A 17,287-nucleotide genomic window follows, 5' to 3' on the forward strand; every position below is an offset into this window, starting at 1 on the left:
CACCGTCCAGCAAACCACTTATTTAACACTAGTCACAGGACAATTTACCATGACCAATTAACCTACTAACTGGTACGCCTTTGGACCATGAGAGGAAACTGATTCACCTAGAGGAAACCTATGGAGTTATGGGGAGAATATATAAACTCGTCACAACTAGGCCGGAATTGAACTCTGGAATACCCCAAGCTGCAATAGCATTGCGCTAACCACTAGGCTTTTGGGTACAAGGTGTACCTTTTAGGTATTCCTTCTGAACCATTTCACAGATTTGGTCACCTGGCAAATGAAGTACTGTTAGCAAGGTTTATACATGACCTGAAGAACAGAGGGTAAAATCACCAGCACAACCTTATAGACCATCCCGTTAAATCAGAAGACAGCTTCTGAACAGCATTTTGAAAAAGTTTTGATTGAACATGTCAAATGAGGTTTGGAATTAACATGCTTTGAGACAGGAAGAGTGAAAGCAACAGTTCAGCATCAAGACACACAAAGATTTGAAACTACTGCCTTTCCCAATGGAAGCAACTTACATCATTGGGAATGGCGAGTTCATGAGTACTGGCCGGGGAATTGGCATCCAAACCTATGGAAACACAAGTAATTATCAATACACTATAGAGGCAAGATAGTAACAAGACAATTATCTGATCCTGAAATACATGAACTACAGGGCTCATTCTACCCAGCCAGATTTGTTCTTTATCTCTCTCACAGATACACACACACACACACACAGTCAGAGTGACCATTGACCAATTTTTTTTCTATGTGCAAACCAAACTTGCATTCCATGATTTTCACAGAAATATTTTTCAAAAAGCAGTCATAAATTTTAGCTGCTTTTCTCAGTATTAAGTGTCTCTCTCAATTGTGTATGCAGTTATTTTGAGTTCATTGGTTGCACTCAATCTTGAGGGCACATTGTCTTAGTACTCAGACTTCGCATTATGCAGAACTGATGAAAATGCATTTCTGAACACAGCTGATGAATTTTAAAAGGCATAGAATTTTTACATACTTGATAATCTTAGTATTTTTATTATCTAGAATTTGTCAATTAAAATGTTGCTCTATTTATAAATAACTTTTCATTTTAGATGGGAACTGAGTGACACTTTCACTTCCAGATTTCATGGGGCAGGCAAAAGCAAACGGAAAAAAAATAGCTTGACATGATCCCTACAGGGCATATAAAGGTTTCAATAAACAAGACTGGTAATTTTTCCCTCTTTCATAAACGAGGCCTTCTTCTAATTGGAACTGCTTCACTCAGTAGAAATTGAAGTGAAGATCCTTCAGTATCTTTAAAATATATCTGAATTTACTTGTTTGTGTTTGTTGTCAATCATGCACCAAAACAGAGTTCCATATCCCTTCCATCTATACCCAGCTTCATTAATGGAAACGGTTGAAGAAAAGGACACCCAGGAATATCAAGAATAGTCTCAAAATATAATTCTAACATAAAGTTCATGCAATAGCTTGTTGTCTAATTTAATGCTTCTAGGGATTCATCCCGATAAGTTATTTGAAGTTTGGTTTATTTCATTTGTAGTTGGACATTAACCCATGTGTTACTGCATTCAACATTATTTTTGTGCAAAGGAGAACAAACACAAATTAGAATCAAATATATGCAAATTTCCAGATTCAGCACATTCCTTTTCCCCTTGGGACAAAGATATGAACCCACAGCAAGCCAAAATGAAGATGGATTCTCCCGATTGCAGTGTTTGCCTTACTTTTAAAATAAAATAAAAATGGTTTGGCACAGCCAAGAAGGGCCAAAAGGCCTGTTTCTGCGCTGTAGTTTCTATAGTTTCTATGGACTGGATTTTTCAGTGATCAGCATAGTTGCTGTTACTGATTCAGCCTTCGTGCATCTTACTACATTCTCTGGTGCAATCAAGAAAAATGAGTTGAACTTATTTTTTAAAAATCTTACTTATCAACTAGTTTCCATGTAAAATGCCCTGAAAATAAGCAGCTCTGATGCTTGACTACTAACAAAATTTTAGCCAGAACTTCTCCTTGGCAAAATGTATTTGAATCTACCATTAGTAAGTTCTGCAAAAATGTATTTTAAAACATTTTTAAATGTAGAATGTTAACTTTCTTGTATTTACATGCATATTTTGATCTTATAAATCAATATTGATCATCTATAAAATGTCTAAAACATTAGTTAAAAAGGGGAACACGAGGAAATCTGCAGATGCCAGAAAAAAGGTGAGACAAGCACCTCTTGGTTTATAAAAATAATGTAATTGTATCAATCTTCATAGATTTGATAATATTGTCCTAACAGAGATCACATTGAAATGTATCAACAGGCATTGCAAAAGCCTTTGCAACTTTCTAGGATGTTGATGACATCTGCTGTTACTTGACTAATGACTGCAAACCCATACCAATACTTTGAACCGTACATAAATACGAATCTTATGATGAGAACTATCAAAGTACAAACATATCAGTCATATCTTGTCATGCTGATACAACACACTCTTCTTACTTTGGGATTGTCCCAGTGAACAAGTCTGATTCATTGTTATTTTTGTACCTGGTTTCTCCATGAGGAGCAATCAAGTTTGAACGACCTTTGTGAAAATCATTGGAAAAAATTGTAGTTGTTTTAGATTATAAATTATCAACAGGTCACACACACTTCCACAATGGCCATTCATATTTTTGTTTATGGATTCAGAAATTATACCTCTTGGTGAAGCAGCAAAGCACTTTCTTCTTTTCAAATTACTCATTGAAGCAAGTACTTAAAAAATTTTTGCTATTCCAAGCAAGTTGATAAATAACAATTATTTTAATTAAAGATTGTTTAGAGCAGTTGCTGGATTAATAACAAAATACCATGAGACTGATCCACATCCAAACTACACATTCACTTCCATTCAGCCAAAGGCAGGTTAAAAACAATACAAAACAATTAATTTTGCTTTACAACTTTGTTAATCAAGCTTAGATTATATCCTGAAGCAATGAGCATATATCCATTCCATTTAAAAAAATAAATAGAGAGAGAAGAGAAAAACAGAGGTGCCAAGAAAAGGAGCTGAATAGGGCACTGTGGGTACGTACCAGGGAAACCAGGGGTGGTCTGCCCAAGGGGAGTAAAAGGGGTATGCTGCATAGCCAACTGATGAAGCTTGGTCAACTGCTGAGGGTAGGAGGGGAAATTAGAACTAACTGATTACTTTACAATAACACAAACTATTCTTAGAAATAAAAAAATAAAAGTCAGTCAACAATAAACCATGCGGTAACATGGCAAACACTCAATTTGATGGAAAATAAGATACTTTATCTTCAAAATTACATTTTCTGTGCCTGGTGTGTCACCCTTCCTTAATGTTTCCCAGTATTAAAATATGAACAATTGATATATCCCACTGGAAAAATTCAGTCTCAGCTGAGAACCAGCAAAAAAATAAAATATAAAAGTTGCTGAACTCCCTCTGGAAGTAGACGTTGGCAAGCCAGGCATCATCTGGTGCCCCATCTAAGACCTCCAGGTACCCAAGTGATAAGAGACAGGAAAATCGGCTTGTTTTGGGACTTAAACATACCCCAAGTTCCTGAATCTTCTTTAAAGTTTTTAAATTCCATTTTTTCTTTCAAGGACTCTGGTGTCCAGGCAGATTCCTTCAGCTGGGAGGATGAGTGAGCAAGCTGCGGACTTCTCCACAATGTTGATGCCAACGCCGCTTTATAGTCAGCTGACGAGAGGCACGCATCCTGTGGAGCAAGATGGCCAGTGTCAGAGTTCCAATAACACGAGGCACCCTGTCTTGCTGTTTGACCGAGAAACTGAGGGAAGCCGTAGCAATTTCAGATGGAAGCTTTCAACATTGTTGGCATCAAACAACTTTATTGTGGCAGCATGTGCATCTCAAACCCATAATGCATGGAGCAGTTTTTAACATTAAGAACATGTTTATTTCCTCATGCAGGCAAAACAAACTGGATGGTTCAGTTTGTTGATGAGTGTCTCACAGCCACTCTTCAACAGATAATAGAGCTGGTAGTAGAGTAACATATTGTTACCAAAGAACCAGGAGCAAAAGGAGTGGATTCCACATTGAAATACTTAACTGACACTAAGCATCCAGTAATGATCTTGTAACATCTGTCACCTTCTGAAACAACTGAACAACAGCCTCAGAGTGCTTAATGTATTTTGGAATGTCAATTGCCTCAATGGCTTGAAATGACTTCTTTCCCTACATTTCAATGCTGAAGATGTTTGACAAAAGTATACATGGCAGGACTTGGAGGGCGAGAAGGGCTGTTTAACTATACATTCACAGCTAGAATTCCAATCAGATTGGATTAAAGGATATCTAAAGTATGGTATCAATGCAATTTATTAGAATTTCATTGAAATATCAATTTCAGCACCTTGGAATTTGCCAATTGTTTAAATTTTAGGGAAAACTATAGAGACTCAGTGAAATTAAATGGTAAAAATTCTTTCTGCGCTTGCAAGTAACTTTCAAGAGATGGTTGCAAAATTGAAGAGCCTGTAGATTTTTGGATGACATGTTTGCTTTCCATTGTTTAAATGAATGCTTTACTATTTTGATAGTACAGTATGAAAAAGCCAAAGATAGGAAGAATGACAGCTGATCTTATTGAAAGAAAAGATCTAGCACAGCTTGACAGGGCTGAAGCAGGGATGGCGTTTCCCGGCTGAGGATTCAGAATGATATCTGAGTCTCAAGAAAACATGGAAATCATTCAGAACTACAATAAGAAATTTATTCACATGTAGTGAGTCTTTGAAATTCTTTATCTGAGAGAGCTATGTAGATTTACTCACTGTATACATTCACAACAGATTAATTTTTTGGCTGTTAACTAATCAAAGCTTACAAAGTTAATACAGGGAAGCAGTGCTGAGAAAGAAAATTAACTTATCAAACAGCAAAAGGAGCCAAATGGCCTATTCTAGCAATGTGAAAGTAATGGATTGAAATAACTAATAGAAAAAGGAAAAATTTGATGAACACAGGTGAAAAATTGCTAAAGTTGTGCACTTTACAAATCTGTTTCAAACTCTAAAAATTTTTGTGGTTTGAAATATTACAACAGTTCTTCACTCAGCTGGAGGGACAGAAAATGAAGTTTGTCCTGCCCCACAATTGCCAAGAACTGCACAAGGGTGCAAAACCAGCAATTCAATCCACCAAGATGTGGAAAGGTAATTCTCACTGGGACGCAAATAGAAACATAGTCCAGTGTTTGCAATATATATTATAACTGTGCATGTGCATCTGGCAGAGTACTAGTTTTCAGCAGTTACATCAATGTGCTAATTACTATCAATGTGCCAATTATTGAGATTTTAAAGAAATTACATTGAATGCCTTACTAGTATATGCAGTGCAACTTCAGTGAATGCACTTTGATGGCATTCCTCATCTGGTAAAAGTCATAATTCTAAGTATCCACAATAACCTCGAATAAATCAATTTTTTGAGGAAATAACTTGTATTGGACACCTATAGTGTATTTTTTATGGGCAGGTGGCTCAGAAAAACTTCACTCGTGTTTGATAACTTCATTAAATTGAACGTAAGAAAAATGATCAAGTTAGGACATCAGCGAGACAATGTGGGGCCATCCACTTTGGGCCAAAACTAAGAAAGATAGTAAAATGCAAGAACGGTGCAGTGTTTCTGTGCATGTTTAGGAAAATTTCCTAAATAGGCAGAACAAAAAAAAACATAAGGTTATAAACACAAACACAAGGAAATCTGCAGATGCTGGAAATTCAAGCAACACACACAAAATGTTGGTAAAACACAGCAGGCCAGCAACAAGCGGAGGTATGGTCAATGTTTCTGCGGAAAGCAGAAAGAGCGGGGAGGGAAAGATGTGCTTGGTGGTGGGATCCCGTTGGAGGTCTAACTGAAAGAAGAGATAGTAAGAGATTTGAAAGTGGGAGGGGGAGGGAGAGAGCTAAGAGCTGGAAAGTTGAATGGCAAAATGTATGCAAGGCTGGAGAAGGGAGAGGATCATGGGACGGAGGCCTAAGGAGAAAGAAAGTGGGAGGGGAGCACCAGAGGAAGATGGAGAGCAGGCAAGGAGTTATTGTGAGAGGGACAGAAAGAGAGAAAAAAAAGGAAAAAATAATAAATAAGGGATGGGGTAAGAAGGCGCCGCTTCCTGCACACATGCTGAGCTCGTTGACTTCATTAACTTTGCCTCCAACTTTCACCCTGCCCTCAAATTTACCTGGTCCTTTTCCGACACCTCCCTCCCCTTTCTTGATCTTTCTGTTTCTGTATCTGTCTCTGTCTCTGGAGACAGCTACCCACTGATGTCTACTATAAACCTATGGACTCTCACAGCTACCTGGACCATTCCTCTGCCCACCCTGTCTCTTGCAAAAATGCCATCCCATTCTCGCAATTCCTCTGTCTCTGCCGCATCTGCTCTCAGGATGAGGCTTTTCATTCCAGGACGAAGGAGATTGTCTTCCTTTAAGGGGCTTCCCTTCCTCCACCACCAACTCTGCTCTCAAACGCATCTCTCCCATTTCACGCACATATGCTCTCATCCCATCCTCCCGCCACCCCACTAGGGATAGGGTTCCCCTTGTCCTCACCTACCACCCCACCAACCTCTGGGTCCAACATATAATTCTCTGTAACTTCCGCCACCTCCAACGGGATCCCACCACCAAGCACATCTTTCCCTCCCCGCTCTTTCTGCTTTCCGCAGGGATCGCTCCCTACGAGACTCTTGTCCATTCATCCTCCCCATCCCTACCCACCGATCTCCCTCCTGACACTTATCCTTGTAAGTGGAACAAGTGCTACACATGCCCTTACACCTCCTCCCTCACTACCATTCAGGGCCCCAGACAGTCCTTCCAGGTGAGGCGACACTTCACCTGTGAGTTGGCTGGTGTGATATACTGCGTCCGGTGCGGCCTTCTATATATTGGTGAGACCCGACACAGACCGGGAGATCGTTCTGCTGAACACCTACACTCTGTCTGCCAGAGAAAGCAGGATCTCCCAGTGGCCACACATTTTAATTCCACGTCCCATTCCCATTTTGATATGTCAATCCATGGCCTCCTCTACTGTCAAGATGAAGCCACACTCAGGTTGGAGGATCAACACCTTATATTCCACCTGGGTAGCCTCCAACTTGATGGCATGAACATTAATATCTCTAACTTCCGTTAATGTCCCTCCTCCCCTTCTTACCCCATCCCTTATTTATTTATTATTTTCCCCTTTTTTTCCTCTGTCCCTCTCACAATAACTCCTTGCCTGCTCTCCATCTTCCTCTGGTACTCCCCTCCCCCTTTCTTTCTCCCTAGGCCTCCCATCCCATGAGCCTCTCCCTTCTCCAGCCTTGTATTCCTTTTGCCAATCAACTTTCCAGCTCTTAGCTTCATCCCTCCCACTCCTGTCTTCTCCTATCATTTCGGATCTCCCCATCCCCCTCCCACTTTCAAATCTCTTACTATCTCTTCTTTCAGTTAGTCCTGACGAAGGGTCTCGGCCCAAAACGTCGACTGTATTTCTTCCTATAAATGCTGCCTGGCTTGCTGCGTTCCACCAGCATTTTGTATGTGTTGCATAAAGTTATAAAGTTAGTACTCGGGCTAGAATATACAGGGGAGGTATTTTTAGCAAGTTCATACAAAGCCCTGGCCTGGTAAGATATGGAGTTATTTATTCATTTCTGGGCAGCGCATCATAGAAAGAGTTAGAGTTGAAGCAACTGGGTGGAGAACCAGAATATTAATTAGATTCCAAGTATTCTATTCTATTGTAAGCAATTGCAGAGTTGGACTTGCAATCCCAAGAATGTACATAGAGGGAATTTGAATAAGATGAACATTTTTAAAAAAGAATTGCAATAGTAATTTCTTTCAAACCTAAAACAAAGGGAAATCAGGACCAAGACTCTCAAGAGAGGATTTAGGGAGCACTTCTAAAGCTACATGTGGCATAAAAGTGAAATCTCTGAAAAACACAGATGTCCAACTTAATGGATAATTTTAATCTGGAACAATGGAATTTAACTCGTCAGAAAGAAATGTGAAGCAGATACAGTTAAGAATCAAATCAGTTTAAAAAGATTACAAGTTGTGTAGCCAATGGAAAATGGTTACCCAACTGTTCATTTACTTTATTCTTAAGTGTATGGGCCACTACACATCAAGCATCAGATGACTTCACTATTAATTTGATCCAGCCATGAGGACTGAAAGAGTGAGGCACTTATTTTCCATCAAATACATTTGTAAACATTACAATATAACAAAGTGGTCAGTTAAAAACAATTACCAGAGATTACAGAAACATTGGTAAATGTACAAGTGAAATCATAATAGAACATTTTATTAATATTCATTAATAATAATAATAAACATCATGCATTTTATTTTTCATTGGAGCTCATAATTAGGGTAAGAAAGGGGGGAAAACTCACATCTGGGTGTGGAATGGCATATTGTCCCTGAATTGTATAGGCCTGAAAAAGTGAAAGAAAAAAAACAACAATCCTCTTTCGAAGCTCCTCATCCAAAACTGATCCAATTAACACCACTGCAAGCACCTGACCTGCATCTAATTTCTGTACTCTGGAAAACATGTTATCTCAGCAAAGGTGTCGTCTAATAATACAAAGGAAATAATGCAAAAACCACAAGAATTTTACTAACTGAGATTTGGATTAGAATTGAATGAGAGCTGCAGATACAATTAATTACCTAGCACCTAGTATAATTTTCAAAAGTGGTTGTTTTAATTGCACAATAAAGCTCTAGTGTTATTTGAAGCATTAGCCAATTAGACATTGGTATTTATTGGTTAAGTTCCAATACATTAACAGATGCATTGTACACACTTAAGCCATATTTTGCAAATATCCTTTCACCCCAAAGGCATCACATTAGATTTTAAAACCAGATTTTTTGATTCTGCAGAATAAAAACTCAGTACATGCACAAAGCGTATACTACATTAAGACACTACCCACGTCAGAGATTGTTGCTGTTCCAAATGTATTTTTAGTGGTGTAGAAATTGTTGCTGTGTTTCCCCTCACCACCCCTGCCTTCCATACCAGTGCTACATACATGGAAAGTAACGAAGTAGAACAGGTTTACAGATTTCTGAATGGTCTAAATGCTCTGAAATGTGTTGGTAACCACACTTCCACAAATCAGCAGTTTTCTGCATCAGCTGCACACGTCACACTTTGAACAATTCCCTGAGAAGTTAGTTAGTTTGGGTAGCTTTAAAGCCATGTCTGCATTGGACACACTCAACTCAATGTCTCGGTTTTTTACTACAGTGCTTGCTTTGAAGCTGTATAATGCGTCTCCAACAGTATCAACTTTCCCACAAGCAAATCCTTTTCCCCAGCAGTTTATTTCCCTAATGTGATACCCTTGAATCAAACCATCGACAGTACCCCTTGAATACCACCTGACCATCAAACTAACTCCGTTCAATCTCTGTATCTGTTCTCACCCTAGAGTCAAAACCTACCAGCTCTTTTGCTGTACCATGCAAAAAGCAAAGGCTGATTAAGTCGTACCTAGAGTTTCATTTATAACTGAATTTTAAAGCATAGGACCTATGAAAATGGCTAGCTAAACCTTTATTGCTTGCCTTCATTGAGGAAACTGAGCACAAGAATACAGAAGTTATGTTGCAGAATAATATATATACACACATACATACTATTTAGTTTAATAAACTAAATAGTGTAATATAACAATAAACAATTTTAGTTAGGCCGCACCTGGAGTATTTTGTGTAATTTTGGTACTCCTTTCCAGGAAGGATGTGAAGGAAAGAGTGGAAAAAGTGCAGAAGAGTTTTACCAGTTGGTCATATTTGGACCATTTTCTCTGCAGCGTTAAAGGCTAAGGGGAGACCTGAAAATTTACAAAATTATGAGAGGCACAGATAGGGTACACAATCAGAATGTTTTTTCCTCATAGTAGAAGGGGCAGCATGGTAGCATAGTGGTTAGCACAACACTTTACAGTACTAGCGACTTGGGTTTAATTCCAGCCACTGCCTGTAAGGAGTTTGTACATTCTGCCTGTGACTGCATGGGTTTCCTCCGGGTGCTCCAGTTTCCTTTCACTGTCCAAAGATGTACTGGTTGGTAGGTTAATTGGTCATTGTAAATTGCCCCGTAATTTGGCTAAGACTAAATTGGGGATTGCTGGGTGGTGCAGCCTGAAGGGACAGAAGGCCTACTCCATGCTGAATGTCATTAAACAATAAATGTCAAGTACATTCATTTAAGGCAGCATGTGGGTGGATGGGATGTTATGAAACAGATTTAGGAAGGTGTTAGATACATGAATATGCATAGAATAGAGGGATATGGATCATGTGCAGGCAGAAGAGATTTAGCTTAATTTGGCATCTTAGTGCAGATATTACATTATTTCTGTGCTGTATAGTTCTATATTCTTGTTGGTGCTGAGGAAATACCAGGCCTATAATAAAAAAAAATCAGGGATAGGAAATAGGTTATTACAGCAAAGATTTCTGACAATATAGCCCGTAGGGGTTTATCATATTCTGGAAGTAGATCAAAGGTGCTACTTTATTACTCAAATAAATGTGGAAAATCATACTATTCAAATACCACACGCTATTACTGCAAGTTTGCTGTAATAACAAGCACATTTATGTAGCAGAAATTTTTAGAGGCTTCTGAGAACAAATCTAGCAAATATTAATATTAATGTGAATTCATTAAGTTTATATAATGTATCCATTCTAATAGCAAATAGAATGGCACTTAACATGTGTATTAAATGTTTAAGAAACCACAGCAAGAGGTACCAAGATAGATTTGAAACCAACAAGAGGAGGTGGGTGAATTCAACAGTTTCAGAAGTTGGCAGTATGATCACCAACAGAGGACTGAATAATTTTGACAATGAGTGAAAATCTATGGAGGGTTTGTATGCTAAGGTAATGATTTTCAGATCTTGTCAGGGTGAGAATGCAGATCACCAAGTACAGGTACAGAACATAGAAAAGTATAGCACAATATAGGCCCTTCTGCCCATGATGTTGTGCCGACCTTTTAACCTCCTCCAAGAGGAATCTAACCTTTCCCTCCCACATAAGCCTTCCATTTTTCTATCATCCATGTGTCAATCTAGAGTCTCTTACATGTTATTACCTTTATTATCACCCCTGGCAGTGCTTTGCATGCACTCACCACACTTTGTATAAAAAAACTACCTCTGACACATCCTCTACACTTTCCTCCGATCACCTTAAGATTATGCCCCCTCGTATTAGCCATTTCTGTTCTGGGGAAGTCCCCAGCTGTCCACTCTAAGCCTCTTGATACTTCTCTATCAAGTCTCCTCTCATCATCCTTTGCTCTAAAGAGAAAAGTCCCAGCTCAGTTAACCTATCCTCATAAAGCATGCTCCCTAATCCAGAGCAATTTAAGCAACAAACACAAATAAGATCCTGCACAGTGACTTAGCCAAAGGAACTGCTACCTCTCAGCTCCAATTACATGGATTCGATTCTGACCTGCAAGCAGAAAAATTTGAATTCAATATTAACTGTGTTCCAATGATTTCATTATACCTAGGCTAAAGGTAGGTTGCCATTCCTCCATTTTGCTTTGGGCACTGTAAAATCCATGGGGTACATTAAACATTCACTACAAATCACACTTAAAACATCTAAACATTACCACCCAGAGAACCGCAGCCACAAACCAAAGGCCCAGCAGCTGATGACAACAATCCAATTCTGTAGGAAGCACTGCTGTGCTTTTCTAAAGCACACCAAGACCCAGCTTCCTTCATTTGTTGCAAGAGGGAGAAAAAACCATCAATGCTACATGATTTGGGTGTTATAAATTTATAACTAGATTGATACAATTTTTGAAAGATATTTACCACTGAATCACCAATTTTACTCATAAATGTTTTAAAGTTTTAAGTCACAATGCTCACTCAAAATAATAATTTATTTGTATTTTCCTGAATTACAGGACAAAATATTGCAGTCAACCTCAGAAAGGTTCCATTATGTTTCAGTACCAATAGTAAATATTACAAAAAATGTTTAATGCTAATGAATAGCCAGGAAATCTCAAAACTGAATCATCCAGTAATGCAATGATAAATCATGAAGTGGCTATACGCTTATCCTGGATTAGTTTAATACAACTGTATAAAAATCATTTATATAGAAATAATTCAAAAAATGGCCTGAAAGGTTTCGGGTTTCAACCGTGATATTTACTCAGATTATAGACATCATCTTTGCTGAGACAACGTGCATATTTAGGATGATCTGAAGCTATTCAGTATCATCACACGTCAATATGTATGCACTCAAGTGGGAGGATAGGAAGGCACGCACACATACACACACCATCACACGCTCTCTAAGCAATATCTGACACAGCTTAGCGGACAGTAGGAAACAACATGCAAGTGAAGATGAGAAACCTGAATGCACTAACAGGCAGTGGCTGGTGCTGCAGTAAGAGGCTGAGGTTGGCTGCGGAGGCCGAGAGGGGATCTGCTCTTACCTGGCCACCTGCAAAAATGACGGGGGCAGAGGCGGGCTTTGGGCGGTAGGGAATGGTGGCACCTTTCGGTGGGGACTAGGAGGGACAGGGAAAGCATGTTAGAAACAGCATTAAAACAGGTTCAATTCTGGAAAAATAAAACAAATTCAAATCATAAAACATTGGTAAAACACAATAGCAAGCATTTTTACTACTATCACATATCAACTTAGAATGAATTTATTTAAAATGAATGTATCAGAAATTCATACTATTAATTAAAAAACTTCAGAATTACAAACATTTTTATTTCAAAACCGTAAGATTAATTGCTGTTCATGACCCACTTTTATTTTCACATATATGCAAGGTCATTTAAAAGGCTCACTTGCACCACCACCTCCTCACTAATTTTGACTCGTTACTAAAGTTAAAAGTTCTAGTACTAAGATAATGACAATGTTTCTTAAAAGCTGAGAACTAATTCACAAGTCATTTTGGAAACCATGTGGAGTTAAGCCAAGACCATTAAACAAGCAGGTCAAGCTTGCTATACAATGGGAAGTTATTATCTCAATTCTTTTTTAAAAAGTTATCATGGAAAATGTAAAGTTTATATAGAGCGATAGGTAATGTTAATCTGACTCCTAGTGGGCTTTCAAAGACTTCACTTTGCATTGACTTGCACATTTGTAGAGGATGTCAAGATAAGCAGTTCATGAACAAGGGGGAAAAGAAATTGTTCTTCCAACAGTGAGGCATACATATTCTGAATCAAATCTATTTTATGGTCATATGTTTCTTGATTTCACAAAGGGCAGAAGTAGCTGTGAATGTGTTTAATTTACCACTTTTTTTCAACAGAACATCTATCTGATGCAGTACAACAAATCCATGTGCAACTGAGGGCATGGTGGTCTCTGTAAACACATCCACTGGGAATCAAATTGTGACAAGAATCTTATTCACTTTACTTAGCAATTTTTCTTAAGATGACAGTATTCCTCTATTAGGGAAATTGAGCATCTATCTACTTTGATCCACTTAACTCAGTTACAGTGATGATTTTAAGCAAAAGAGTTCTCAAACATTACTTGGTCACTATTACTTTGTATTATTTTATCAGTTATGATCAAGACATTGTCTAGAACCAAGAACCAGGCTATTGCTTTGATAAATCCTATTTAATTGGATACCCTTTGACAAATGCATAAATGACATCCTAGTCATTTTTACAGCTGGGACAATTAACAGATTGACAAAGTAATTGAAAGTTTCAAAAGAAAAACTTCATAGTTGTAAAACAGAATATGTAATTCAAAATTCCCAAGAATTAAGTTATATGGTTACAATACCAAAATACGGTGGATTCCAGTTCATTGGCATACATCAGGACCAGTACATTTTGGCCTAATTATGCAGCTGCACCATTTAGCCTTAGATTCATGGAAATAGTTAAAAAGGCATTAAAAAAAGATAAGCTGAGTAATAAATTAGGTATTTAAGTGAAATACAGATCAAATTAGAATACTACCAATAGTACTACAATACTATAAAACTGTACATTAGTTCCAAGTAATTATTCAGTGTATGCAGCCATGTTCTTTTGATTGATTGCAAATGAACAAAATCAGTGCAGACATCTAGTGCCGATAATGGACTGCATTCAACATTCAACTGCACCCTACAAATGTTCATTTTCATTGTAACATTCAAGATGATTACTGATACCTTCAAATTTTTCGTAGTTCCTAACTTGAGGCAGTGAAATAGTTTTACCTTCACTCCCAGCCGTTTCTGGCATCTCTGAGCCTGAATGCTTGAAGCCGCATTAGGCAAAACAGTTCTGAATTGTCTTATTGCTTATTTCTTACCAACTATCAGTGACAAAAAAAAAAATCACAAGCAACTGACGCTATTTAATAATTGTTTGTTCCAAGGACAGTGTAGCATTTAACAGCCACACAAGTGCATGTGACTGATGCTAGTAAGAACCTGTATGGCAACAGTCACCTGCCCCAAGCAGCATGGTGTCCCAAATAAGAGGATGCCTCAATTAAAACTGATGGCCCAATTAAATGGAATCCACTTTAATATTTATTTTGAAGCCCTGTAGATTTTAATCCACAAAACCTTACCTCTCCAGCCGGCTTTAGTAGGTTCATTTCACATTTGTTGTTCTTTACTTCAATTACTTAGTAGAACAGTGGCAGAGGTATTTCAATAAGTTCTAACTTTTTGTTAAAAAAAGAAATCCTCATCTCCAAACACCGCTCCATTTCCAGACAAGAAAGTAATTTAGTCATTATCAGCAATAAATCCATCATTCCTGCTCTTCAAAATTAATTGATGGGAGATACCAAATATGGCAAGAACTATTTATACAATGCAAACGTAGCTGATATTAGCTCCATCTACAAGTAACATGTGGATTTGAAGGACTATTCATTACACCTGAGCCAAAAGCTAAAGTGAACAAATCCCATCCATCAATCTTTGTGATTATGATGTTTATTTACAGAAATTCCTCATTTTCCACTCTCCTTAAAATTAGGACAGGCTTGTTTAATTTAACTCATGGCATGAACCAAATCTATTTTGCTTTTACAAGACCATAGCTTGTACAATAAATAACAAACCCTTTACATTATCTATGTGGTAGAAAATGACTTGTTTTAGTACTTCATTTTTATATTGACTGCTAATGGCCAGAAACCTAACAATGGCTGTGTTTGCAGTTCCCGATAGAATCCACAATAGAGAACACTACCATAACATTACACCTTTTTATCTTAATATTTTGTTCCTAAAATTTCTTAGGAGGACCAAAGGATCACATAAGCACAGCAGATCCCTCATTTCTGAAATAAAAACAGAAAGTACTGGAAATGTTTGATGGTCAAGCTCGGTTCTGGTAGGCTGAACATTTTCACTGGAACAGGTTATGAAAAATTAATGACCTTAAATGTTGTGCCAGATTTTGCTGCTGGATACACAGTGCTTCAGCAAACACTGGTTACCTGCACTGCATCTCCATCAACATGTTCTAGACTTTGACCTCTGTGGTGACAAAGTCTTGAAGTCTTGGGAGACGAACAACTACAAAAACTATCCGCAGTCAAAGGGTTGAAAATGATCTGCCAGAACTCTTGTCCTTCTCCATGCCTGCTGAGAATTTCTAGTGATTTCATTTTTACCTTCTTGCTAAAGACAACTAATCATTAGATGCTAGAAGTATTTATATAGGTTACTTGCCTGTACATTTCTCAATAAATGACACTTAGTTTACAATATTACATTGCACTAATCTTTCACATGAGCTTCAATTCAAACAAAAGAATGAGAATTATAAAAGTATAACTGACAAACTACTACTTAAGTCATCAGTTGGTTCACATTTTATGAATATGCTCACATGCATCTATTATATTTTGTAAATTTTGAAATACAACAAAATCAAAATGTGCCTGTCTTTTTTTTTTAAAACAGGGTAGCTACAAGCTAACAAAACAATGAATATGGAATTATGTCATTTAAATCTTTCATGTTCCCCCCAAAAAACTTTTGCTGGTGGCCGTTCCACTGAAAAGTTCTAGAATCTAGCCTCCACTTACTCATAACTGCAAATGCCACTTCCCAGTAAATCAAATAAGAATTTGCATGACATACAATATTAGGTAAAACCACAGTCTACTTAATCTAAGGGATTTGGCTTCTAAAAACCAAAAATAATTTGTATAATTATTTGCACAACTTGAGACAAAATTTTCTATTGATAAAGCTGTTAGTGCAATGAATTACCAACTAATGCTAATGTTAAGAGTTTTGCAGTTTTAACTTATTCAACTATTTAGATGTTACATAATAGAGGCGCTAAACTACAATCAGTTTTAAAAAGGAATGGTTTAGACAGCTGATACTGTATCTGTGTAAGGTATTTCCAGTTAAACAAAGGGCATCAAAAGGAGAATGAATGATACAAAGTGATGCTAACATTTCAAATCTGTGATCTTAAATATTTGGCTCCAGAGCTTACTAATATTAGTAAATTAATTAAACTTGGTTTTATAAGGTACAACCATGCCTTTTGTCAATTCCCAATGAAGTTAAATAAAAGAGTTGTCATCACTTCCTACTTAAAACTCTCCACTCTTGATGCTCGCCTTATACTCTACCTCCAGCATCACCACACAAATTTGCTTCACACATTGGATGATTGCATCTGGCATCCCAGAGATTGTCACAGCTCGTTCAGTGGAATTAGGCAGCATGTCCCCTGCCACCTGGACTTGAGCCCCTGTTGACTGGAAAGCAAAAAAAAAAAAAAAAAAATCTGTGCATGTCCGATACATTAGTTAACATGGATTAAAAGCCCCAGTTGTTGTGCTAAAGGCTGGATAATGATCTCCATGGTAAAATAAATTAGAAATCGGCAGATCAATGTTTAATGAAATTTGCTGGCATTACAAATAGGTAATGCTTCAATATGCACACGAAAACCAAGAAATACAGCAAGACAGCAGAATCAATTATAATCTTATAAAGCATTGAAGTAAATTATCTCAACTTTAAATTCTTGATCACAATTTTAAATGTGACTGAATGAACAATGAAACTGATCTGTTAATTCAACATAAGGTACTTCAGTACAGTAATTCTAACTTGCTTTCATAAACTATAGTTTTGGAAATGTAGATAAAATATACAATATGCTTCAT

At 37.5% G+C, this 17,287-nt stretch overlaps 1 protein-coding gene across 14 annotated transcripts in view; it reads right to left on the minus strand.

Moving 5' to 3' along the window:
* LOC140199375 (poly(rC)-binding protein 3) overlaps positions 1–17,287 on the minus strand; it is a 95,936-nt gene that overhangs the window by 19,536 nt on the left and 59,113 nt on the right. Inside the window, exons 7-12 of one of the 14 annotated variants that reach the window (XM_072261358.1) lie at positions 16,733–16,873; positions 12,522–12,665; positions 8,482–8,523; positions 3,591–3,759; positions 3,103–3,178; positions 537–589 (exon numbers count right to left, since the gene is read on the minus strand). In XM_072261358.1, coding sequence (XP_072117459.1) covers positions 556–589; positions 3,103–3,178; positions 3,591–3,759; positions 8,482–8,523; positions 12,522–12,665; positions 16,733–16,873 — 606 coding nt within the window. In that variant the 3' untranslated portion in view covers positions 537–555. Of the gene's footprint in view, positions 1–536; positions 590–3,102; positions 3,182–3,590; positions 3,760–8,481; positions 8,524–12,521; positions 12,666–16,732; positions 16,874–17,287 lie in introns of all 14 variants that reach the window. The other 13 variants (XM_072261357.1, XM_072261348.1, XM_072261349.1 and 10 more) reach the window with 13 other exon arrangements.

The sequence above is a fragment of the Mobula birostris genome, chromosome 6 (assembly GCF_030028105.1).
Source record: "Mobula birostris isolate sMobBir1 chromosome 6, sMobBir1.hap1, whole genome shotgun sequence".
Classification (NCBI taxonomy): domain Eukaryota; kingdom Metazoa; phylum Chordata; class Chondrichthyes; order Myliobatiformes; family Myliobatidae; genus Mobula; species Mobula birostris.